The sequence below is a fragment of the Salvia hispanica genome, chromosome 3 (genome assembly GCF_029641045.1).
Source record: "Salvia hispanica isolate PSC_SH4W2 chromosome 3, Shi_PSC_v1, whole genome shotgun sequence".
Classification (NCBI taxonomy): Eukaryota; Viridiplantae; Streptophyta; class Magnoliopsida; order Lamiales; family Lamiaceae; genus Salvia; species Salvia hispanica.
In genome coordinates, this window is record NC_142694.1 from 54,619,576 (window position 1) to 54,643,975 (window position 24,400).

The window sequence follows — 24,400 nt, forward strand, 5'->3', positions numbered from 1 at the left end:
GAGTATCCAGCTTAGTCCACATCTCACTGACAGATTCAATAGCCCCAACCTTTCTAATTACAGAGTCAGAAAGGTTGAGGATAATTGAAGACGTAGCTAATTCCTTCATTTCAGCCTTTTTCTCAGCAGACATATTTTCAGGAAGAACCCTTTCAATGGCTTTGAAAACCTTTTGTTGAATCAAAACACATTCTACACATAATAATAATCATATATGTGTACAGATAATTTAAAATTAGAAGAAATTACTGAAAAAGTTACTAGTAAATTTGAGAATATATTTAACACACAAATACATATTTATGAAAATGTTTTTAAAATTAAAATTAGAGTATTTATATCTTTCGTAACTATTTCAATAACTACAAATTTTATTATAGTGTCAGTTTGAGGATGCTTGAAGTTGAAGAAGTGGTTAATGATGTTGATATGTAACTATAATCGGAGAGGAGATCAAGTGATCGGCAGAAATCCAACTAAGAAAACTTTGAGAAATAGTTTCCACGCCCGGAATAGATAAGCGGGTGAAGCTCACTTTATACGTCAGTTTCTGTCCCACTTTTGAAAATATCAGTTTTAATATTCATATTGATGTAAATATTGTCCCTCCTACTCTCTCCATTTCCTAAAAATAGAAACTCTTTCCTTTTTGAGTCATTTCTTAAAAAATAGAAATTAACACTCTATTTTCAAAAAAAAGTTATTTTTCTATGAGCTGCGACTTATTTTCCACTAACATACTTTTTATTCTATTTCATTCTTAGAGTGTCCACAATAGAGGCGGAACAACCACACCAAGCCACAGCCAGAAAAACACTTCCGCTCAATCAGCACAGCCTCAAAAACATGTCCAATCCAATAACAGTCACTTCACAGCCACAAATCACATTTTTATCAATTGTTAAAATATTTTAACGGGCCTATAACAAAATTAATTAGAAAAAATTAATTAGAGATTGGAATGGAGTGAAAAAAATAAATTGGAAATAGGTATTTATAGATAAAAATCAAAGAAATAAAAATAGGGAAAATGACCGTCGCGGAACTGCCGTCTCGTCCGCAGCACGCCACACGGCTCCGCCCCGACCGCCGCGGCTCCCCTCCGCCTTGCTATAGCCGTTGCGGTTGCGCCGCGCCACGCAGCAGCCACCACGGCTTGTCCATTGTGGACACTCTTACTTTACCAATTTTATCCTAAGGGACACATTTTTTTTAAGATGTTTCGCTAAATGACACGTTTTCTAAAATAGAATCATTATTCTCTTTACTTTTTTTCTCTGTTATTTTATTCTCTTTGCACCTAACATACAAAACAAAACAACTTAAAATCTCGTGTTAAATAAAAAATGTTCCACTTAGAGTTGGACGGAGAAAATATATAATGATTTTATCATTCATTCTATATATCATTCCCAAGACTTAAAAATGATGGATTGTGTATGTGCCAGTAAAGACATGCGCATCGACATGCTTAGCATCTTCTTCCAAAAGCACACTCTCCATCCGTGAACATGCGTGCTCTCAATGGCGAGCCCATTGTGACTCATCCGTTATCTTTTTTATATTTTAATATAAAATTGATTTTAAAATAAAATGCTTTGTAATATAATAATAACAATTCAAATGGCCTTTTTTTTAATTCAACGATGATTATAGAATTTTTTTATAGTTTTAAGTGACTTTTAATCTTTTTTTACCTTAAATACACTTCCTACACAATGTTCATAATCCGCTTCTCCATCTTTATTTCTCTCACGCAAGATGTAATAAAGAGCAATATGACTGACTCTCATAAAATCTAATTCAAGAAATTTGGGCATGCTTCAATCATATGGATGATACGTAGAATTATGTATTTTTGTTTTAGTTGTTTAATGAAATTATTAATTTGATTTTATTCATAAATCTTTATTTTAACACTATATAACAAGATAAAAATAATATAAATATAAATAGTCCTCTAAATGATTAAGATTTTAAAGTTTTTGAGTGTAGACAGATATAGAAATTAGAGATGAGCAAAGCCAAATGTTTAAGATTTAAATGATTTTATAAGCATTCAGTCATATATAATGTCCCTAATTCGTTGTTTGCAGTATTCCTCTGTTTTAATTAAGTTGAGTTATAGTGTTATTTTTTGGAATGTTTAAACTAAGTTGAGTCATTTTTTTTTTGGATAAAAAACAAATTATCTATTCAGTCTTACTTTATTTCATCACCTATTTTACTCTCTCCTTGTCTTTCATACTTTATCCTCAATCCTACTTTTCAACATAATTTTTAAATTTTCGTGTCCAAAAATTTTTGACTCAATTTAGTTGGAATGGAGGAAGTATATGTGATGATGATGATGATGATGATGATGATGATGATGATGATGATGATGATGAGGTTTATGTAATACTCCCTTCGTCCATGAAAAATAGACCTTATTTGACATTTTTGGTTGTCCACGAAAAATAGACCAATTTTGAAAAATGACCCCACATTTGCTACCTAACACAATTAAACACTACTAATAATATGGACATCACATTCCACTAATACTACTTCTCTCTTACTTTTTTTCTCTTCTATGTTACTTTACCAATTCCACATTAAAACTCGTGACATTCACAATATGGTCTATCATAATTAATCATATTAGTAATTAATAATATTAGTAAGATTCATTGCATTGATGGGACTATAAATCATGAAATTGCAAATAGTATTCATCTTAATCATATACACAAGTCAACATTAGATTACTATAAATTCATATAATCTACACTAGTGGAAAAAATTAGTACATTGAAAACACACTCCATCCATCTTAAAAAATTAAAAAATTTTGAAACGACACAAATTTTAATGCAAAATTAGTAAAATATAACACATTTTTTAGTCGATATGGTATTTTAGGAATTGTTGTTTAATTTAATTAATTGAAAAGAGAAAGAGTGTGACGTAGGTATTAAAAGAAAAAAAAAAGAAAATTAAATATTTAATTAGAAATAAAAGAAATTGTTGGATATATTAATTAAATAATTATTAGAGTACAGACGGAGTCTCTGTATTATGCTTTTCCATCTGTACTTTCCTCAACACAAAATGACGGTGGCAATATTTATTGATGAAACTACATACTTAAAAGTGCAAATAGTATTCATTTATATTCAAGAGTCAAACCTCCTTTTATTCATTTAATACAATGTAAAAAGATCATACTTTCTCCGTTCCATAGTAATAGGAGCGTTTTTTCATTTCCATTTGTTTCATAGTAATAGAGTCATTTTCCTTTTTAGTAAGAGTCAATATATTTTTCCACACCTACTTTACTTTCTCTTACTTTTTTCTATCTTCATTTCTCTACCTTTTTCATTTTTTACTTTATTCTCTCTTTACTTAACTCACCTAACACAATTTTTCTTAATCTCCGTGCTGAAAAGTTTTGCCTCCATTACGGTGGAACGAAGGGAGTACGACATTTACTCAAGAATTCATTTAATACAAAAAAGTGTGAATCTTACTGTATAAATAAATGCTCATCATCAGCTTCTATAGACTATATATGTTTCATCTCTTCTTCCACTGAAATAATAGTTGCAAGCAATTTACAAGTATGAGATTCCCCTGTTTTCTACTTGTGATCTGCATATTCAATTTTGTAAAAGCAGAAGAAACTCTAGAGACGTACATCGTCCAAATCGACCCACGAATCAACAATATTAATGAATATTCATTTTTGGCAGCCAATGTCGAGCTCCAGTCACGTCTTCTCCATCGCTACAACCACGTTTTCTCGGTTTCTCAGCAAGACTATCAGCAGCTGAAGTGAAAGCCATGGAAAATACAGAGGGCTTCGTGTCGGCATGGCGCGAAAATGTTTACGAGCTCCACACAACCCACACTCCCAACTTCTTGGGACTGAACCAGAATGCTGGTTTCTGGAAATCTTCCAATTACGGAAAGGGCGTCATAATCGGCATCCTGGACTCCGGGATCACACCGGGCCATCCCTCATTCAGCGACGAGGGGGTCCCGCCCCCTCCCGCCAAATGGAAGGGCGGTGTGACTTCAACTCCTCGGCCTGTAACAACAAGCTCATCGGAGCGAGAAGCTTCCTCAACGAAAGCACAAGCCCGGTCGATGAGATAGGACACGGCACGCACACTTCCAGCACGGCCGGTGGGAATTTCGTGAGAGGTGCCAGTGTTTTTGGCAGCGCAAACGGCACGGCGTCTGGAATCGCGCCGCTGGCTCATGTGGCCATATACAAAGTCTGCGGCAGCTACTGCTCCGAGAGCTCCGTGCTTGCCGGAATGGACGCCGCTATTGGAGACGGCGTGGACATAATCTCAATATCGCTGGGTCGTCCATCGACCCCTTTTTTCACCGACAGCGTAGCGGTAGGCGCATTCCGGGCTGTGGAGCAGGGGATCTTTGTCAGCTGCTCCGCTGGGAACAGTGGACCTACCTCTGGTACCGTCTCCAACGCTGCGCCGTGGATCCTCACTGTCGGCGCTAGCACCGTCGATAGGAAATTGGCGGCCACGGTAGTGCTTGGAGACGGCCAGAAATTGAGCGGGGAATCGGTGTTCCAGCCGCGTAACTTCTCCTCAGCTGATTTCGCATTGGTTTTTCCTGGCGCCAGAAGTAGTACTTCTTCCGAATGCCAACCGGGCACGTTGGATAAAGCACAGGTTGCGATAGAAATCCGCAGTGTTCCATTCTAATAACAAATCTAAGTTATACACTTTCAGTTTCAGTTCTCTTTTTATACTGATATTTATTTTTTACTTTTTTTTCATTTGCCAACAGGTTGCTGGAAAGATTGTCATGTGTGAAAAGGGCCCACCAGTCGCCACAGCTGCCGAAACCGTGAAAAACGCCGGTGGCGTTGCCATGATTTTGATGAACAAAAGACCTGCAGGCTACACTTTAAACTTAGGATCCGATCAAACTCTTCCCATGTCGCAGCTCACCGTCACAGACGCCGTCAAAATCAAAGCCTACCTAAGAAACACTTCCACTCCAACCGCCAAAATCGTGTTCCAAGGAACTCAGATAGGCGACCCCCACGCCCCATTCGTAGCATCATTTTCGTCACGAGGCCCGAGCGAACAAGGCCGTGGAGTCCTCAAACCCGACATCATTGGACCAGGAACCAACATTCTGGCAGCTTGGAACGGAAACAATGAAGGCCAATTCAACATCATCTCGGGCACCTCCATGTCGTGCCCTCATCTCAGCGGCGTGGCAGCGCTGCTGAAAAGCTCGCACCCGGACTGGTCGCCAGCTGCAGTTAAGTCCGCCATCATGACTACCGCGGACCGTGTCAACCTCGGTGGCAAACCAATTGAAGATCAAAACTACCTCGCTGCTGACCCTTACTCAATAGGTAGTGGCCATGTGAATCCTACCAAAGCCAATAATCCTGGTTTGGTTTACGACCTTCAACCAAAGAGCTATATTCCTTACTTGTGTGGCTTGAGTTACACCGACCAGGAAGTCTTCACCACCATTCAGCAGAGGGTGAGTTGCTCGGATGTGAAGTCTATTGAAGATGCAGAACTGAACTATCCATCGTTTTCAATCAATCTTGGATCATCGGCTAAGTCGGTGACGTATACAAGGACGGTTACAAATGTTGGTGAATCGAATTCGGTGTACCATGTTGAGGTCGTTGCGCCACAAAATGTGAGTGTGAACGTGGAGCCAACGCAACTGATATTTTCAAAAGTGGGACAAACAATGAGTTATACAGTCAACTTCACCCGCTTATCTGTTCCGACTCCGAGCGTCCAAACTGTTTCTCAAGGATTACTTAGCTGGATTTCTGCCGATCACTTGGTCGCCTCTCCGATCGCAGTTACATATCAACGTCGTTAAGTCTTCAAATTCAAGCATCCTGAAACTGGCAAAATAATAAAATTTGTTCTTATTCAAAGTGTCCATTACTTATGAAAGATACGCATACTTCAATTTTAATTTTAGTTACATTTTCATAAATACTCCCTCCTTTTATTAAATATTAAATTTGGATTCGGCACGAATTTTAATGCAAATTTAGTAAAATAGTACGAAAGAGGTAGATAGAAAAAATAATTAAAATATTATTTATTAAATATACTCCCGAATTTACTAATTTCTTCTAAAGTTTGTATGTACACATATATAATTATTATTAGGGTTGTGATCGATTGAGATTTTTTTAGCCTAATTGATATGTATTATCCATCACTCATTTATATTTAATATAAATGAGTGGTTCAGAATTTGTCACATGAAAAATATTTTTAGATTAATTAATTATGAAATGGCAGAATGGTAATTTCATGCTACATTTTATTCAATAAATACTTTTTTTAATTTTTAATTTTTTTTTAAAAAATAATTTTTTTTTTTTTTGTCAACTACATATACAATTCATATCAACTATACATATAATGTCAACTATGTGTACAATCCATGTCAACTACATATACAATTCATGTCAACTACACAGATATAATGTCAACTGTCAACTATACACATATAATGTTAACTATGTGTACAATCCATGTCAACTACACAGATATAATGTCAACTGTCAACTATACTCATATAATGTCAACTATGTGTACAATCCATGTCAATTACATGTTAATAATATAGATCGTTGACATGAAAATATTTATTGTTGACATTTATTATTTGTAAAATGTTGTTGTTGACCTAATAGTTGACATAAATAACGTTTGTTGTCGACATCGTAGTTGACATAACGCCTCTGTAGTTGACATCACGTGAAAATGACAATTATGCCCTCCAGTTGACATAATGTCTTCGTAGTTGACATTGCGCAACAATTATGAATGAATGGCTGAAAATGCATCTTAATTCTCAATTAGACCCAAAAATCTCAATCTAATAAGACCCATTTTTATTATTATGTGTATATAATTATTCCCCGTCTAATTCACTTAAACTTGAAAAAATATAAAGCAAATTAAAGGTATGAACAAGTTAACATAAAGAACACTATAATACTCTTCCCATCTCCAAAAGATAGGCTTTTTCTAGATTGGTTCGTCTACCAAAACTAATTTACTATAAAAGGTATTGGTTTTTCGAAATTCCTAATACGAGTTCTGGCAAAAATTAAAAACGTCTCCATACTGTTAAATATTAATTTGTTGATATTGCGATTTAGGATTAATAATTATGAATTTATGATGACACTTTAATAAGGAGTTTTCTATTTATTTAAACAGACAAAAAAAGAATTAATTTAAAAATTGTATCGATATAATTATATAAAAAGTATAGTACTATTTTGGTTCTAAATATATGGCCGATATATAATTTTGGTCCAGAACATTTATTTTTCAAAAAGTAAGTCCAAAACAAATGAAAAATGGTATCGTTTGCATCCTTTTTTTACGGAACCGTTAATCCTTGACGGTCAACAATCATTTAGCGAAAATTTGACCCGCTTAGACTTAATATGAGATTATTAGTTGGTTAATATTATGTTAATTATTTTGCTAAATAATTCAATATTAGAATTTGAAATAAAAAGACAAATCTCCTCATTCTTCCAAAATTAAAACCCTCCGTTCTTCCAAAATTTTCTAAGTCTGAAAAACACGAAACGTCACTCTATTTTCTATCTTCTCTCGCGCCCCTCTCCTAAGAACCCTAGCTCTGATTTCGACCAAAAAAGCCCAATTCTGACCGATTATTGTTAGTTTTCATAAGTTGGAATACGCCCAACTCGCAGTTACGTTACGGTGACGATCTCGGTGAAGTGAAACACGCATACTCGAGAAAGAGGAAGACGACAGAAGGACGTCCGCCTGATGAATAAGGAGCCCCGGCTTCGTCGGATGTTGTGGGTTCAAACCCTAGTTCTTCTCCTCCGGTTCCAGAAGTCCATTGTTCTCCGATTCAAGAAGTTAAAGACGACGAGGAAGCAAGTCGAAAAATCGTGTCATGTTGTGTAACAAATACAATGAATATTTGGTGTTGATGGTTTTTGGGTTTTGATGGTTTTTGGATGTCGATGGTGTTAAGTTTGATACATTGCCTTATGACAATATTTTTTTTTGGATGTAACTGTGGTTGTTTTTTAGCTTTGTTGGTGGTAGGATTGATGTAGTACCTTGTGCCAATGGCTTTTTGATAGTGTAAATGTTTAGGACCAATTAGAAGTAAAAAATGAATATGAAGGACCACTTTGTATTGTATTTTGTTGTCCATTTATTAGTTCAATTTGATGTCAGTTTATAGACATAGTCGACAAAGAAACAATCACATACAAAAAAGCAATCCCATAACGTATGAAACCAACATCACCTACAAAATTTTGTACCTGTAAGTCTACAATTGATGTGCGTAAATGTTTCAGGACCAAATGGAAGTAAATAATTTATATGAAGGATTACTTTGTCTTATATTTTAGGATTGTCCAATTAGGGCTTTCTGGCGATTTTTCTAAGAAGATTATGAACGATTCACTTCAAAATTCAAATACGAACAACAGTGTTACAACAACAAATTCAAATTACTTATCTACTTCAAAATTCAAATCCGATTCACTTTGCAAACACTACATCAAATTACTTAAACATAAACAAAAGTGTTACAACAACAACGAAACAAAGAACAAAGCTCAAAACATTCTCGAGCTTCGACATCACGATTTGGCTCGCACCACTTGAAGAAACTGCATTCCTTCCTCTCACATATGAAGTAAAGCTTCCCCCTCGACGGTTTGCCTTGTCCGGTGACAATACGGAGTGCCGCCGTCTTCTTACAATAGCAAAAAGCGTAGCTAAATCGAAGGTCTCCGAAGTTTTGAACCCGGTCGCGGTCGCTGTCGGCGTCGACGGAGTTCTGGCTACACGTTGAACGGCCCATGTTCGAAGGTGATTGGTTGTTGCAGAGATGGAGAAAAAGAATTAGGGTTCTTGGCCCTTGGGGAGGAAGAAGAAGAAGAAGAAGGGGCAGGAGAAAAGAAGGGGAGAAATTTTGAATGAAATGAGTGTTGGATTTTGTTTTTAATATTAGAGTATTTTCACTATTTCCATCTAGGATTTAAATATGTAAAATCCGAAAAAAAAAAATCAATGGATACAGTAATTAAAATAAGCTAATTAGATCAAATTTTCGCTAATTGACGGTTGACCGTTGAGAATCGACGGAACCGTAAAAAAAAACCTATTCGAGAGCATTTTCATATGTTTTGGACTTACTTTTTAAAAAGTGAATGTTATAAACCAAAATCATAAATCAGCCATATGTTTAGGAGAAAAAAAGAATTATACTCTTATATAAACTATTGAAAAAGAAGAACAAGAAAGTCCAAAATCCGTTAAACGGGAGTGTATAGTTAGTTGTATTCAGGGATAAAAAATTCCAAAGGTGGTGAATCAAACTCAATTATGTGCCACTCCCATTTTAGTCCATCCATAAAATATTACCCACTTTGTTTTTTTCTCCATTTTTGATAAGTGACTATACTTTCTACTAACTCATTACACTCACATTTGATAATAGTATATAAAAATAAGACTCATATTCTACTAAAATTTTCAATTCTCTTTTTCTTCATATTTCTTAAAACATGTGCCTAATCAAATGTAGACAATTTTTGGCGGACGGAGGGAGTAATATATTACAGTTATTACAGTTAAATGAGAATAATTATTCAAAATGGGACATGAAGATAAGAGTTACACAAATATTGCGAGCCAATTAGCGAACTGCAAATCGTGAATTTCTTGCATACTACTTAAACAAAAAACTGCCACAGCTGACAACTGAAGGATGATATTTATAATTTTCAAATTTTCTACACAAGCACAATCCCCTTGGATCATATCTTCCATCTTAGGAAGTAACACATACAAAGAGGGCTTTCAAGCAGGAAATCCTAGACAATAATGATGGTATTTGGTATACCTACAAACGAATTAGAGATGAATAAAAACAGATCAAAATTTACATTTTCGGCATGCAACTCACGTGTGCTTTCCATCATATAACACAATATCATGGGAATTTGCTTTTAAACAGTGCCCAAGTACACCTATCAAGAAATTTTCTCAAACAAGATTTACTCAAGCCATGAGATCAGCTCGAAAGATCTTAGTCCAGCAGATAAATGACTAAGAATTGAGGGAAGATTAGCCAATCCGTGGTTTGGTTTCTAGGTGAAGCCTAAGTTTCATAACCTCGTCGGCATTGTAAAAATATATGCAAAATTAGTACTTACCCTAGCCTCTAACTGGATGCTGCATCACAGATTTGAATCATTCCCCATGTCAAAAAGCGTCATAAAATAGTGCTGAAATATAGAGCTGCATGTTTACTCATCCAAATCCAGGAGGCACATCAGGATCTTCATCGCTAGCATCTCCTGAATGTTTATGCTCGAGCACAGAAGAAAATCCAGGTGGAACATCGTAATCCAAATTGTCAGGCTCTTCTAAATCATCCAACTGCCAGCTGTCCCCCACTTTTGCTTTTATTGCTTTTCGTTTACGACGATTTGGCCTATCAACATTGTTCATTTGGTTCTTCTTATTCTTCTTCTTCCGCCTCAGAGCAAATCCTGTTGGTTCATTTAAGTCTTCATCTGAAAGTGTAGCACTAGCCGCAAAAGCGCCTGTAGCATCACGAGATTCTAGCTTATTGACTGGTGATGAATCCTTTCGAGAAGAGGACTCGCCATTGTCCTTGCCTCCAGGATTTGATAATTTATCATATACCGACTGCACAGTTTCTTTTATTTCAGACTGCACGCCATCAGCAGATTTAATTATATTCCACAAACAATCAGATACTTGGTTCATCAGCTTGTCCCTGAAATATGGAGGATTCAAATGAAACATCAAGAACCGAGCATTTTGTAGAAACTCTGACAAGAGTATCAAACTCATCATGCAAGTTTTTGACACAAGTATAATTTATATTTGTGTCAGCAGCAAATCTGAAGAGTTATCTTACCCAATTTCCTGGTGTATTGCATCAGAAAGCTGACGTGGTTTCATAGACTCCACGCCTGGACAACTTAGTGATGCTGATTGTTTAACCATTGATATAATATTGCTTCGCAATTCTTCCTGTTGATAATTACAGAACTACTGTTATATATCAGAATACAGGAACAGATAATAGTGGGAGGCAGGGAAAAGATAATTTTATCATTCATTTACTGTATTAGTGCTAAATTATATTCCTCCAATGATTTTTTTCACAAAAAAAAGTAAAATTTAAATTGTTATGGTTCAGTATAATAAAATTCCTATATACTTATCCTACCTACTCATGTTGCAGTTGCAGCAAAGTCATGGCATAGAATCTAACAGGAACTAGGCCAAAATATTCATTCCCAATGTATATTTGCCTTTATATGTTTTAGTTTTCTCTATCCAATATCCATCATGGTACAATAATACTGGAACCAATTCCAATGATATTTTATTAGCAAAAATAACATGTATAGAGTTATGGTTCGGAATGATGAAATGGTCTTATACTTATCCACACTTCAACATGTCCCCATTTCAACAAAGTCATGACACTGAATCTGACAGAAATTAGCCAAATAGTCTCTTCATGTATATTTTAATTTATATTTTGAGTTCTCTTTCCATCGCAAATTGGCAATACAATAATTATGAAACTAACTCAAATGAGTTTTCACCAAAAATTAATACACACAGTTGTCACACAGTGCCATCCCCAATTCGCCTATTTATATGGGACTCAGGGAGTATATAGTACTCCTATCTCAGAAAAAAGGGAAACAAGTATCTGCAAATATTTAGGGGATCCTTTATTAAAAATAGTTTTGATTATGATGAGTGCTCTTATTGGACCACCTACAAAAAGTACAAATACTATTCTAGAGTTGCGACTGAAAGCTTCTAGTCTTTTCTTGCATAAAGTGGTGACATGGTACACTGACTATCCAACTCTACTTAATATATATACTACAATGTAGGACAAATTACAGTTAAGTAAGCTCTTGATACTTAAGATAACAATTTTAAAAATTCACTTTGCAACCTTCAGTCCTTCATCTAACTCTTTAGCTGAATTTAAAATAGGTGTATATTGTCCATAGAGTGAGTCACAGAGGTATTTTTGTATATTGATAAAATACCAATAAGTGGTCTTATGCTGCTACCATGACTATTGGCCTGTAACAACCTGGTTCAGAAATCTCCTACCAGCATAGATGTCAACTTGTCAAGTACTCTAAAATACATATGTCAGATTAACCGCAAAGACCCAATTTTAGAAGGTTTTCTCTGCAAGTATACTTTCTAACTTAACACAAGCTCTATTTTTACAAACTTCGAAAGAAGGACAAGACAATTAGTCTTGCATTTCAAAGTGTATAAAGGAGTGGAGTATAATGAATCTCATACATCAAGGTAGCAAAGGGACTAACGCCATCCAACAAAAGTTAGATGTTTCTTATATCAATGCCATCCTTGATTTAGCAACCTGTTTATCTCAACTCTCTATCTTTAGATTGTTTTATAGCACTATATAATGGAGTAGCTGTTTCACAACAGCGTTCATTCATCAAGTTTTCCATACGCCTTGAAAATATGTATAAGTTCATTTTTTCCCTTCTGAACCACACAAGACCAGGAACAGGAGAAAATGGGTGGAAATTGTTCTGTTTCATTCATGGCAATGACTGAAATGATGAACGTAAAGCTACTGCTACTTGTAAATCCCTAGCATTTGGGTCATTAAATACACATGTCATTGCTTAATCCTTACCATGCTTTTATAATGTTGCGGTATTAGGTGTAATACTGTCAAGAACTAAAGGATCCAACCAAAACATAAACCTTTTGCATTGCACCAAACATCAAAAACCTTATCTCAAAATAAAAAAAATAAACCACAAAACAAATTTCAACCAAACTATGATGAACTTAGACATCCCCACCAAACATTTTATCCATCGCAACTCCTATACTGAACTACACTGTATTTTGCAGTTACCCACAAAATAAATGATTAAGTCACAATCTATGGAAGAAAATTCCTCAACAAGAGTCCAATAACAGACGGTTTGGCACACAGTTAACTTAGTTTAGTGAACACGTAAATACTAACAAAAACACAAAATTAAAATTTCATTTGTTTATTATGGGTTAAATTTACCACAGTAGGAAAACACCAGCAATTCATCCTTATCCAACAAAGTAAACTAGGCCAAATCTGTTAAGGAGGAAGCACCAATTTCAAGGTTGCAACTCTTGGCGAGAAAACTATTTAAGTTCACGATAGCACATATGCACCGGAAAATAAATACAGCAGCTAATTTAATAAAGCATACAAAGCTTAACAAAATTCGCCAATTGAAAGGCTCAAGTGAGGCAGAAAACTCACATCGTCCTTGAGTTTACGGATGATTTTTCGACGAAGGCGATCAAAATCACCGTCGTCTTTGAGGGTCGAAATGACATCTTCGGGTTTGACACGGCCGCCGCTGCCGTTGGAGCCCGTGTCTACCATCGGACCCAATTTGTCGTACTTGCGAATTGGTGATTTTCTACACGAAAGAGAAGGGGAGAGAGAAAAGGAAACAATTGAAAGAATAAAAGAATTGCAATTTTTGGACTGAATGAATCAATTACAAAGCGACTGACCGGTTCGTTGACACAAAAGGAAGGAAGCTAGGTATTTAATATAACAAAAATATTTTCAAGATTTTATTAAATTGTTTTTTCATCTTTTATGTCTTACTAATATTCTAGATTTATGAAGAAAATTAGATGAAAGTAGAAAATATATTCATTTCAAACTACTCCTCAGTTAAAATACGGATGTCTTCGAGGTGGATATCAGAAAAAGCAACATTCATCTCCATCATCATCGTCAATGGTGTGTGTCTTACTTGATACCAGAACGTCCTTGTTGATATAATGTACTAGTGCATCATAATTCACATCATTATTATGGACGGATGAACAAATGTTGCTAATTCGACATTCGAAGAGATTGTCGGTTCCCTGCAAGCGACCATCATGCCTCAAGGTGATACCCTAAACCCATATGGAGCTCATCGTGAGTTGACACGTGATAGAGAGCAGCGGTTCGACCACGTCGTTGGCACGTAAAATTTGAATAATTACAATATAATATTATAATAATTTTTTTATCTAATTTTTTTATATCTTACATTAACATTTCTCTTAGTGACCATAGTAAATTTTGAGAAAATAATTGTTAATTATAGTTTAGATTATAAATTATACTCTCTATGTATGTGAATATGAGACTCATTTTTTTTTTCCACAGGTTTTAAGATATGTTAAGAATAAATAGTTGAAATATTGTAGTGAATAATGGGCTCTTATATGGTGATAAAATAAAAGTAAAGGAGAAAAAATAGTTAAAATAATATAGTGAATAGTGGGGTCCATATATGATGAAATAAAAACAAAGAAGAAAAAGATGCTATAAATGGATACGGACTATTTGCATGAGACTGACGAAAAAAGAAAATTTAACCTATTTTTTATGCGAGGGAAGAAGTAGGTAATAATGATTAGTTGCACAATTTAGAAATGACTCCAATTTCATGATGTGGGAGACTTAAAATTAATCCTCACACTTCACCCACCATATCAAATCATGCAATAACTCAAACAAGAAATACAAAATCAATTATTTGACTTATTCCCATCCATATTCTTCTCATCAACACCATCACCATCACCATCACCATCGGTCTTCCTAAAGAGCTTCCCCTTGAGATGTTGAGCAAACGTGCGAGGCGTGAAGTGCGGCGGCTCAGCCTCCGAAACAGTCTCCGGCAGCGGCTGGAGAATGATCTTATCCTTGTCCGGCTCGCAGAAAACCGCCCAAGAAATCCTGACCTTGTCCTTGTTGACGAGTCCGCGGTGCAGGATGCTCTTGTACCTTCCGTTGCTCAGGATCTCGATCGTGTCTCCGATGTGCATGATTATGGAATTCGGCACGCATTTTGCGGTCACCCATTTTCCCTCGTAGAACACCTGGAGCCCCGGGACCATGTTGTGCAGGATGAAGGTGAGCGCGCTGACATCCGTGTGCGCCTCTACGCCAAGGGCCAGCTCCGGCTGGGGGCATTTCGGGTAGAAGTTTATCTTCATTTGGAGGATTAGATCCTCCGTACCACACACTTCTTTTTCTAGCCTGTCTTTTTCGAGCCCTAGCCCTATCTATAGGACCGATAGTATCTTCGTTGCTAGTCCTCGCACCTGCTTTGCATACTCGCTTGTAGCCGCTCTACACACACAAACAGAGGGTTTGGCAATGCACACCCAGACTCATACTATTAGTATGATATTAGTAGTATGTTTTGCTTTCAGGGACACTCCCCAAAAGGCCTTATACTATTGGAGTACGAGTTGCATATTTTTTAATTATCTGATGTGGGATGGTTTGAAGTTTGAAGTTTGAACTTTGAATCCAACAAAACATATTTATAAAGTTAACGTAATACACTAGTACTATTGTAGTGGACTTACATATAATCAGCAGGGTGATTGGGCCAAATAGAAAAGTCCCTTTTGTCCTCAGGCAGCACACAATGGAAAAAGTAGTCCTCCCACTCGAGCTGCCCACTGGCGTTGTTAGCTAGCTTGCTTCCGTAGCCCTGCACATTCCCGGCCGCCTGATCGTTGGCGTACTTCTCCTTCTCCTCCACCGGCAGCTCGAAAAACTCCTTCCCGGCAGCCTTGACACGGCTCGTCAGCTCCTCAGGTATACCGTGATTCACCAAATGCATCACCCCCCATTCCATCGCCGCCTTCTTCACCGCCTCGTGGCACTTCTTCCGCGTCTCCTCGTCGCTGGAATCGATCTCGAGGAGATCGATCGTGGGCAGCTGTGGCCCCTCATCGATGCTTTTTTCTTCTTCGAAAATGTCGCGGATGCTATTCAGCTCTTCTTGGGGCCGGACGTAGTCTTTGGGGATCGTCTCCAGGCCGCTTCGGGCGAGTTCCTCCACCCGCGGCCTTGGAGCCGTTGTAGCAACCATTCTTTTTGAAAAAGTTGGGTTTGTAGATGAAGCTTATGAAATGGAAGTATGTTAGGTCGAAATGTGGGAGTGGAATTGCATGAGAGATGTGTGTGTATTAATAGATGTGTTGAAAAGCGGGTAGGAAAGAGACAACAAAAATGGCAAGTATTGTTGACTGGGGAGTAGAGGCATGGTATGCAATAAGTTTGGTGATGAATACTAATACTACTCCGTCCGTCTCCTAATAATTGTCCACTTTGATTCTAACACGAATTTTAAGAAATATAAAGGAAAGTGAATTGAAAATATTAGTGGAATGTGAGTTTCACTTTTATATATTAGTTTTATAATAAATGTGAGTGCAATGAGTTAATAGAAACTGGAACGTGAGACCTACTTATCATTTATGTTAAATAGTGAAAGTGGACAATTAATTGGGAACGGAAGAAAATGAAAAAAGTAAACAATTAATGGAAAACGGAGGAAGTATTAATTTTAAATTTTAAATAGATTTGTTATAAGACACTCCACTAGTAAAATTATTTATGAGACATAATAAGATGTGCCCCATCGGATGGTGGTGGTAAGTTCAACTTGATTAGCAATAAAATGCAACTTGATTAGCAATAAAATGCAACTTCATTAGTAAAATAGTTCTCTTTAATTAATACCAGTAGAGTGAAGATTCGACTATATAACTAAAATATATACAATTAATTAAGTATATGCATGCACTCATGACTCATCTAGTAACAAGCGACATGCCTATTTAAAACTTATCTAAACTTAATGATCTTTTACATATTGTCCACATGACTAGTTTGAGAGTTGGTTATACCTAACAAAAAGAGCCGGGTGGGTGGTAAACTATTTAAGACTTATTTAAACTTAATGATCTTTTACGTACATCAAACCGAATTCGATTGATAACAGATACATTTAAACGATTTGTATCACTGGATCGATGGAGGTAATCTCGCCGTGATATTTATGTACTCCTTTTGTCCACCATTAGAAGTCTCGTTGACTTTTCTGCGCTCATTTATAAAAATATACTCAAACAGTTAAAGTGGGGAAACGATGAATAAAGATGGAAAGTATTTTAGAGAAGACTCTTCCATACATTATTCTCTCTCTTACTTTATCATTTCTCCACTTTAACTATTTATTATCCCCTCCGTCCCCCAAAATTCGTCACCATTTGACCCGGTACGGGTTTTAAGAAATGTAGTAGAATTGAGTTGAAAAAACTAGTGGAATGTGGGTTCTACTTTTATATATTAATTTTATAATAAAATGTGAGTAGGAATGAATTAATGGAATATGAGGTCCACTACCGAAAATGGTAAAAGTGAAAGTTGATAAATTTTTAGGGACGAACGGAAATAGAAATAGGTGACAAATTTTCAGGGACGGAGATAGTATCTTTTCTATAAAACGAGTGCAGAAAAGTCAACGGGACTCCTAACGGCGGACAGAGGGAGTACTACTAATAACTTTGTGTTCCAGTTTCCATTATTTGCGTTTTTGTGCTTAACATTAATGGACCAATTAGTAGGAGCGGGTGGGGTGAGATGGTTAGTCATGAGATTAGGGGAAAAGGAGTCCATTCAAATGGGTTGAAACAGGTCCAAATCTACAATTGTTAGCTAAGATTTGGTTGAACGTATGAATGGAGAAGATAAAAGTTATCTTGGGAACCGAACGGGCAGTGTAAAAGTTGCTAAGCTAGTTAATAACTTAATTTTTTTTACTCACTAACATAAACGAACTTAGTAAATACTAGTACTACAAATTTTATAATTTCAGCGAAATTATTTAACAAGTTTAATTTGTCAATGAGCTACCAAATTAAATATTGTTGTATTATTTGGTTTCTAGAAATTCAAATCGCGACAGACAGAAATTCAATATGAGCTTTTTTTATATCATGCCAAGTTATTTGATAATCTCCTGTATATGCTAGTTTTAGCAGTCCAGTATATACCTTAACCCTTCTGGAATGAATATTTTTTTCCCCCTTGTCTAATCATTGAATTAGCTTCGGTTTGTTGAATTTTGGGAATTATAGAAATCAACAAAACTTCAACAGATTATGTGCTTTAGTGAAGATGATTAATTGAAGCTACCAAACCAACCCTAATTTTTGGGCTTGTTCATTTTCAGTTAACAAAATGGGGAGTAGTATTGTATTCCACGTAATGAATACAGTAAGCAAGGTCAGACCACGTGGCGGTGTATAAGAATAGGAGCGGCGATCACAAAGATCTAATTAGTCAAACTCCCTCCACATATTACGTTATCCTTAAACATCCCTCACACCATAACAATTATATTTCCCGCCCCCACCAAATGACCAACGCCTCACCACCACCACCACCACCACCCTTCTTCCGCCGCAGATGGCCACCGGACTTACTTTCCACGCAACCAAACCCTTATTTCTTACCACTCACTTCACAAACCTCTCTTATGTAAATGTTCCTACTTCCGCTTTGGCACCCCCTCGAAAGCCGTCGCTCAAACGAAATTTGGCTGTCAAAGCCACCACTGATCCATCAGGTTAGGCATTTGCTTCTCAAATCACCGCAAAATCGCAATTCAGCATAATTAAACCAAAAACAAAAACAAAAAAATTCTATTAAGCCTCCTAGTCCTACTTTATTGCAAATTACTTTGGAACCCCAATTCACTGAATTCAACTTTCGACATATCGTTACTCACCTCAGGTCAGGTTGAAAAGGATGAAATCGATGAGAAACCGAAAAGGACTGTAGGGGAGATGGAACAGGAATTTCTTCAAGCACTTCAGGTTCGTAGTATCACAGATTCCTTATTACTACCATACTACTATCTTTATTTTTACTCTTTTAATTGATTAAATTACATTAATTATCTCTAGGCTAATCCACAAAACTAAACGCCCCATATTAATTAGATTCAACCTCATAACATTTTAGTCATAAGCTCACTCGCTCCATATATGATTAAATCGCTATGTTTGTTGCTTAGTATTATACCAACTGTTATGCTTGTTTCAGGCATTCTATTACGAGGGGAAGTCAATTATGTCGAATGAAGAATTTGATAATCTCAAGGAAGAACTGATGTGGGAAGGAAGCAGTGTTGTAATGCTAAGTAATACTCCATATCTTTTGCATCTTTGATTTGTTACTTTTATTAAATTTGTAAGAGATTACGCCTCTTAACGACTGAAATTCCTTTCTTTTTTACTCATGTTGTCTTGTGTTTGCAGGTGCTGATGAGCAGAGGTTTTTGGAAGCTTCAATTGCTTATGTATCCGGAAACCCACTTTTGTCCGACAAGGAGTTTGATGAACTGAAACAGAGGCTTAAGGTAATTTGATAATATGATAAGATGCTAGTACCAATTAATATCTTGTTATCACTTATGTTCTTATATATGCTAGCATATACTACTATTATTGTGTTCCTCAAAGATACTTCAGTTATTGATTTTCACTCCTTTAGCATCTTCTAGGCAGATGGTAGTGAAATTGTGATTGAAGGTCCTCGATGCAGCCTCCGGAGTAGGAAGGTTAGTTCTATTTAACTCCTCAATTACTTCCCTTTATGTGTGGTTATGTAGCTAGTCTTTCTTGCTCGATATTCTTACAATTAAATTTCTTATGTGACTGACTTAGACATTATGTTTTATGTCTGGTTTTCATTTAAAATGCAGGTCTATAGTGATCTTTCTGTTGACTACCTAAAGATGTACCTTCTGAATGCTCCGGCTACAATTGTTGCGTTAGGATTGTAAGTCACACCATACTTATGCATTACACGGACTTCATCAACCTTCTCTACTTTTAGAGCATAGCGTGCTATCAAACTTCACTCGATCCTCTCTTCTGCAGGTTTTTCTTTATAGACGAAATAACTGGCTTCGAGGTCGTAAAGGTGATCAAATGCCACTCAACTGGAATATCACATATCAGCAATGCTTCCTCAATTCTCATTAGTTGAATTAAATCCAATGTCATTTCAGATTCCGGAGCCATTTGGTTTTCTCGTCACGTGGTTTGCAGCTCTGCCTTTCATAATATGGCTAGCGTTCACGCTCACAAATGCCGTTGTGAAAGATGTTTTAATCTTAGAGGTGAAATTCTCTCCAATGTTTAAATCAGACAAGAGAAGTAACTGATTTTTTCTGCAGTGTGTTTGACATTGAGGTTTGGATATTTCAGGGGATCTGTCCAAACTGCGGCACCAAGAACAATTCCTTTTTCGGTTCCATACTATCGATTTCCAGTGGGGGTTCTACCAACAACGTGAAATGCTCCAAGTAAGCTCGATTATTTATCCAACATAAAGAGTCTGTTTATCTAGCTTTTTCTTGTCTGGATTGTTTAAATTGATGGCATTGTTATCAGTTGTGGGACTGCATTGGTGTATGATTCCAAGACACGTTTGATTACGTTGCCTGAATGAAGTGAGGCATGACTTGATAAGGTACCATCTCATGCTGTTAATTTCTTAACTTCATTGATCTTCCAATTGACTTAATTATAGATAGTTATGAATGTAAAATTCTTATCTACTTTAACTTGTGAAAACATTGTCACAGTTCTACATGATTACTAAATTTACAAAAAATCTTATCTAGTCATGTGATAATAAGTTTAACTAGAAATCTTATCTAGTCATGTGATATTTTTATCTTTGTATTTGTAATTGAGCTAATAAAAATTAAGATATGAAAATTCAATCTCCAAAATATTTTATCTGTTTTTTTTTCTCCAAAATCACCTTTCCATTAGTCTGCTTATATTTGAACAAATTGGTGCAGGATGTTGTTTTATTGGCTACCAATTACAAGGCCAACATTGGTAATGTAAATATATTACAGAGGCTTCTCTGGTGCTGTATTATATCCTAGATACCACATTTCTTAAAGTACGTAGTTGCAATATTAATTTTTAATTTGCATACTCTGTTTATGTTGTAGATTCTAATGTATAGAGAAAACATAATACAGTTATATGAGAAGATATTATTATAAATTTATTGCTCAAGACAAATTTTTAGCGCAAGCATTACAATGTTAGTTATTGGGGATAAAATTATCACTCTACGACATCATCCAACTCTGATACAGAGCGAAAGACGATTGTACCAAAAAGATTCGACTAAATCGACGTATACGAACAATATCATATAATGTTAATGATAATAGACAAAATACACAAGATTTTCCACAAGGTGTTTAATGAAACTGTGATATCGGTTTACATTTAGATTAGTTTTGTTTAATTTTTTTTCTTAGCAAGTGTCTTATTTTTAGGGATATTGCTATGTTTTAAAATTTTAATCAACTTGGAGTTTCTTGTCTTGTAAGTTGTAATTAGGGCTTTGATTTCTATTTTTGGATAGGTTCAGGAATAAAGTTCAGTCTAAGTTATCGTTATTGTTATGGCATTTTCAGATGATGATATCTTAGTTTTAAGAGGAGTAATTATCTTTTATTTCTTTTATGTTATCTGATTCTTCTAACTTTATTTATGTTGAATATTAATTATGTTCAGTAGTAACCCGGATTTTTGTTTCTATATCATCAGCTTCTTCGTTGATTATTTAATGCAATGACCACTCATCATTCTATATCAAATGGTGTACCTTAATTATACGAGGCAAAATTATTGTTTTTGTATAAGCACTTTGCAACTGAGTCCACATTGACTAAGTAAAATAACTAGTACTACTACTATAATAGTATTTTTTGTCCACATATTTAAAATCTCCCTCTTAATTGGGTTCTACAATAACCTTACAAACCGTGCCTTTAACCGAACATAACCTCAATCCACATCTTGTTAATAAAAAAGTATACTACATTAATTAAGGCCAAATACAATACCTGCGCGCACGTTCCCACACATTTTAGGACTACGTGGTACAAATTCGAGCTTGTTTGCCCTTTAAACATCATAAATTTATATATAAAAAAATTCAATTGATTGACCTGAAAGATATGCTTAGTGCTAACACGTTCGTGAATGTCACCAAGCTAATATTACTCATTCTACATTCAAAAGATTACTATATAAACTACATCTCTACACCCATAGTCATAGCCGATTATCAAATGCTATTCACAAAAATTTAGTTCGAATTTCTTAGATACTAGCAAGATTAGAGGTGAACAAAACCAATGGCTTATAATTTGCTTTATTCATGGTGCCTTGTGTTAGCGGTGGTAGTTGGTGGAGCAGCAGCGGGGGGATATTCAGCCCCAGCTGGATTTCAACCTACCCCATGGCAACAAGCCTTTGCAACATTTTATGGCGATGAATCGGCTTCCGAAACCATGAGTGAGTGATTCTTCTTAATCTTCGTTTCAAAGTGAAAATTTAGTCGAGAAATAGTAGTACTGTGATAAGTCCAGTCAATCACAATTGTAGAAATATGCTCTTCTCTTCTTTTTTTTTCTATTTCTACAATTGCGATAGACTGGTGTACGACTACAACATGACCATATGTTCGGATCACTAATTTTTTACCAGTTGTTTTCAACGCTCAAGTGGAAAATAGATTTGCATGTCATATACAAAATCAATCAAAATAGCGTCACATGAACATTAATCCCAACTATTTCAAGAAATGGACACAGTATATGATGTGGTGACAAATTAAAAAATATAATGGGGCTATACAGACGGAGCATGCGGATACGGAAACTTGTTCAACACGGGCTATGGCACGGACACGGCGGCGCTGAGCACAACGCTATTCAAAAACGGGTACGCGTGCGGGCAGTGCTTCCAGCTCCGTTGCGTAAATTCAAAGTGGTGCAACAAGGGGTCACCCATCACCACCATCACCGCCACCAATCTCTGCCCGCCCAACTGGTCTCAGGACTCCAACAACGGCGGCTGGTGCAACCCGCCTCGCTCCCATTTCGACATGGCCAAGCCAGCTTTCATGAAGATTGCTCAGTGGACCGCTGGCATTGTTCCTGTCACATACCGCAGGTACGTAAAACTTCGGCCCATTAAAATAATCATAGTAGTGCCCGTTCGGTTCCCAATATAACTTTTATCTTCTCCATTCACATTTTCAGCCAAGTTTTAGCTAACAATTGTAGATTTGGGTCTGTTTCGGCCCATTTGAATGGACTCCTTTTCACCTAATCTGATGACTAACCATCTCACCTCACCCCCTCCTACTAATTTGTCCATCTCCCTCTCCTCATTATTCTCCTCTCCACCCTACTCTACAACCATGCATAAGACTAATTTAATCCTAGCCAAGGTCTATTTTAGTGTATCTTACACTGCATCTCAAAATAATTTTGTTTCATGAACCGAACAGCCATGTAGTAGATAATACGAGTTTTAATACAAAATTAGTAAAGTAAGATAGCGCTAGAGATTTAATACAAAATTGATGAAGTCAAATAGTGATACAAAGATCAGAATGACTGAAGTATTTTTATTAGGAAATGGGTCCCACCTAGTGGATGGCCATAAATTAAAAAAAAAACATGATTATTTTTTGCAGACGAAAATAGTACTATTGAATTCTAAGATCACATATATACATATATTGTTGCAGAGTAGCATGCAATAGGAGAGGGGGAATAAGGTTCAGGTTCGAGGGGAACGGGTACTGGCTGCTGGTATACGTGATGAACGTCGGGGGAGGGGGAGACGTGGCGAATATGTGGGTGAAGGGAAGCAAGACAAACTGGATTAGCATGAGCCATAACTGGGGTGCTTCATATCAAGCATTTGCAACACTTGGTGGGCAGCCGCTTTCATTCAAGATCACTTCATTCACTTCGCATCAAGTTTTGATTGCAAACTATGTTACCCCTGCAAATTGGCAAGCCGGAATGACTTACACTGCCAATGTTAATTTTCGTTGATTTCACCTTCTCTTTTTACAACATTAATATAATTACACCATGTACCACTGTTTTTTTTGTTAAGTTTGCTGATTTACTCGTAGAATTCTACGAGTAACTAATTAAGATGTGGAAGGATAGGTGCTTTATTTTAATATATATATTTGCCATTCTTCTGAGTTGTGAGGTAGTACTACTCCACTTTTTAACAAAAATGCGTTTGGTAAATATTTTATAGTTAGGTAGCACACTCTTTGGGTATTAGTATATAGAGAGGTTCAAAGGAAACATACATGAAAACGGAAAACCTATATATGAAACATTCTTCAGAAAAATTATTTCATAGTAAAGTCTACATAAAAATACTACCACTATTTCTTTTTGGATCTTGATAGGTTGAGATTTATGGACCTAATTGAGAATTGAGACTCATCCAGAATATTTGTGAAATGTCAACAACATATAGTTTATGTCAACACGGGGGCATAATTGTAATTTTATTAATTTATTAATTTTTTTAAT

At 36.1% G+C, this 24,400-nt stretch overlaps 5 protein-coding genes and 1 pseudogene across 5 annotated transcripts; 3 read left to right on the forward strand and 3 right to left on the reverse strand.

Moving 5' to 3' along the window:
* Positions 1-3,810: 3,810 nt before the first annotated feature.
* LOC125210737 (subtilisin-like protease 3) lies at positions 3,811-5,898 on the forward strand (annotated as a pseudogene).
* Positions 5,899-9,773: 3,875 nt separating this feature from the next.
* On the reverse strand, positions 9,774-13,611 carry LOC125211511 (uncharacterized). Its single transcript, XM_048111336.2, has 3 exons — positions 13,390-13,611; positions 10,978-11,093; positions 9,774-10,833 (listed from the first exon to the last, which is right to left on the reverse strand). The coding sequence occupies exons 1-3, from the start codon at positions 13,513-13,515 to the stop codon at positions 10,341-10,343; spliced, it is 735 nt and encodes a 244-aa protein (XP_047967293.1). The 5' UTR covers positions 13,516-13,611; the 3' UTR covers positions 9,774-10,340.
* Positions 13,612-14,538: 927 nt separating this feature from the next.
* LOC148931094 (leucoanthocyanidin dioxygenase-like) lies at positions 14,539-15,137 on the reverse strand. The gene has a single exon (XM_089069046.1). It carries the CDS (start codon positions 15,135-15,137, stop codon positions 14,667-14,669), a length of 471 nt encoding a protein of 156 aa, XP_088925172.1. The 3' UTR covers positions 14,539-14,666.
* On the reverse strand, positions 15,138-16,087 carry LOC125216387 (leucoanthocyanidin dioxygenase). The gene is made up of 2 exons (XM_048118079.2): positions 15,516-16,087; positions 15,138-15,273 (listed from the first exon to the last, which is right to left on the reverse strand). Exons 1-2 carry the CDS (start codon positions 16,025-16,027, stop codon positions 15,207-15,209), a joined length of 579 nt encoding a protein of 192 aa, XP_047974036.2. The 5' UTR covers positions 16,028-16,087; the 3' UTR covers positions 15,138-15,206.
* A 2,271-nt stretch (positions 16,088-18,358) lies between these two features.
* On the forward strand, positions 18,359-21,035 carry LOC125211752 (PGR5-like protein 1B, chloroplastic). Its single transcript, XM_048111665.2, has 11 exons — positions 18,359-18,571; positions 18,739-18,821; positions 19,051-19,147; positions 19,266-19,366; positions 19,511-19,567; positions 19,712-19,788; positions 19,890-19,932; positions 20,021-20,131; positions 20,220-20,317; positions 20,406-20,484; positions 20,822-21,035. The coding sequence occupies exons 1-10, from the start codon at positions 18,412-18,414 to the stop codon at positions 20,461-20,463; spliced, it is 885 nt and encodes a 294-aa protein (XP_047967622.1). The 5' UTR covers positions 18,359-18,411; the 3' UTR covers positions 20,464-20,484; positions 20,822-21,035.
* A 104-nt stretch (positions 21,036-21,139) lies between these two features.
* LOC125216122 (expansin-A18-like) lies at positions 21,140-24,033 on the forward strand. Its single transcript, XM_048117746.2, has 3 exons — positions 21,140-22,343; positions 22,688-23,003; positions 23,587-24,033. Exons 1-3 carry the CDS (start codon positions 22,184-22,186, stop codon positions 23,897-23,899), a joined length of 789 nt encoding a protein of 262 aa, XP_047973703.1. The 5' UTR covers positions 21,140-22,183; the 3' UTR covers positions 23,900-24,033.
* Positions 24,034-24,400: the final 367 nt, after the last annotated feature.

Bases quoted from the DNA above. Each gene is read 5' to 3' on its own strand.
- LOC125216122 (XM_048117746.2), top strand. From the start codon at position 22,184: ATGGCTTATAATTTGCTTTATTCATGGTGCCTTGTGTTAGCGGTGGTA. The intron at 22,344-22,687 runs GTGAGTGATTCT...GGGGCTATACAG, and splicing joins ATCGGCTTCCGAAACCATGA to ACGGAGCATGCGGATACGGA. The intron at 23,004-23,586 runs GTACGTAAAACT...ATATTGTTGCAG, and splicing joins GTTCCTGTCACATACCGCAG to AGTAGCATGCAATAGGAGAG.
- LOC125211752 (XM_048111665.2), top strand. From the start codon at position 18,412: ATGGCCACCGGACTTACTTTCCACGCAACCAAACCCTTATTTCTTACC. The intron at 18,572-18,738 runs GTTAGGCATTTG...TACTCACCTCAG, and splicing joins AGCCACCACTGATCCATCAG to GTCAGGTTGAAAAGGATGAA. The intron at 19,789-19,889 runs GTAAGTCACACC...TCTCTTCTGCAG, and splicing joins ACAATTGTTGCGTTAGGATT to GTTTTTCTTTATAGACGAAA.
- LOC125216387 (XM_048118079.2), bottom strand. From the start codon at position 16,027: ATGGTTGCTACAACGGCTCCAAGGCCGCGGGTGGAGGAACTCGCCCGA. The intron at 15,274-15,515 runs GTAAGTCCACTA...TTGTGTGTGTAG, and splicing joins AATCACCCTGCTGATTATAT to AGCGGCTACAAGCGAGTATG.
- LOC148931094 (XM_089069046.1), bottom strand. From the start codon at position 15,137: ATGAAGATAAACTTCTACCCGAAATGCCCCCAGCCGGAGCTGGCCCTT.
- LOC125211511 (XM_048111336.2), bottom strand. From the start codon at position 13,515: ATGGTAGACACGGGCTCCAACGGCAGCGGCGGCCGTGTCAAACCCGAA. The intron at 11,094-13,389 runs GTGAGTTTTCTG...AATTATCAACAG, and splicing joins TCCGTAAACTCAAGGACGAT to GAAGAATTGCGAAGCAATAT. The intron at 10,834-10,977 runs GTAAGATAACTC...TCCATATTTCAG, and splicing joins GCAATACACCAGGAAATTGG to GGACAAGCTGATGAACCAAG.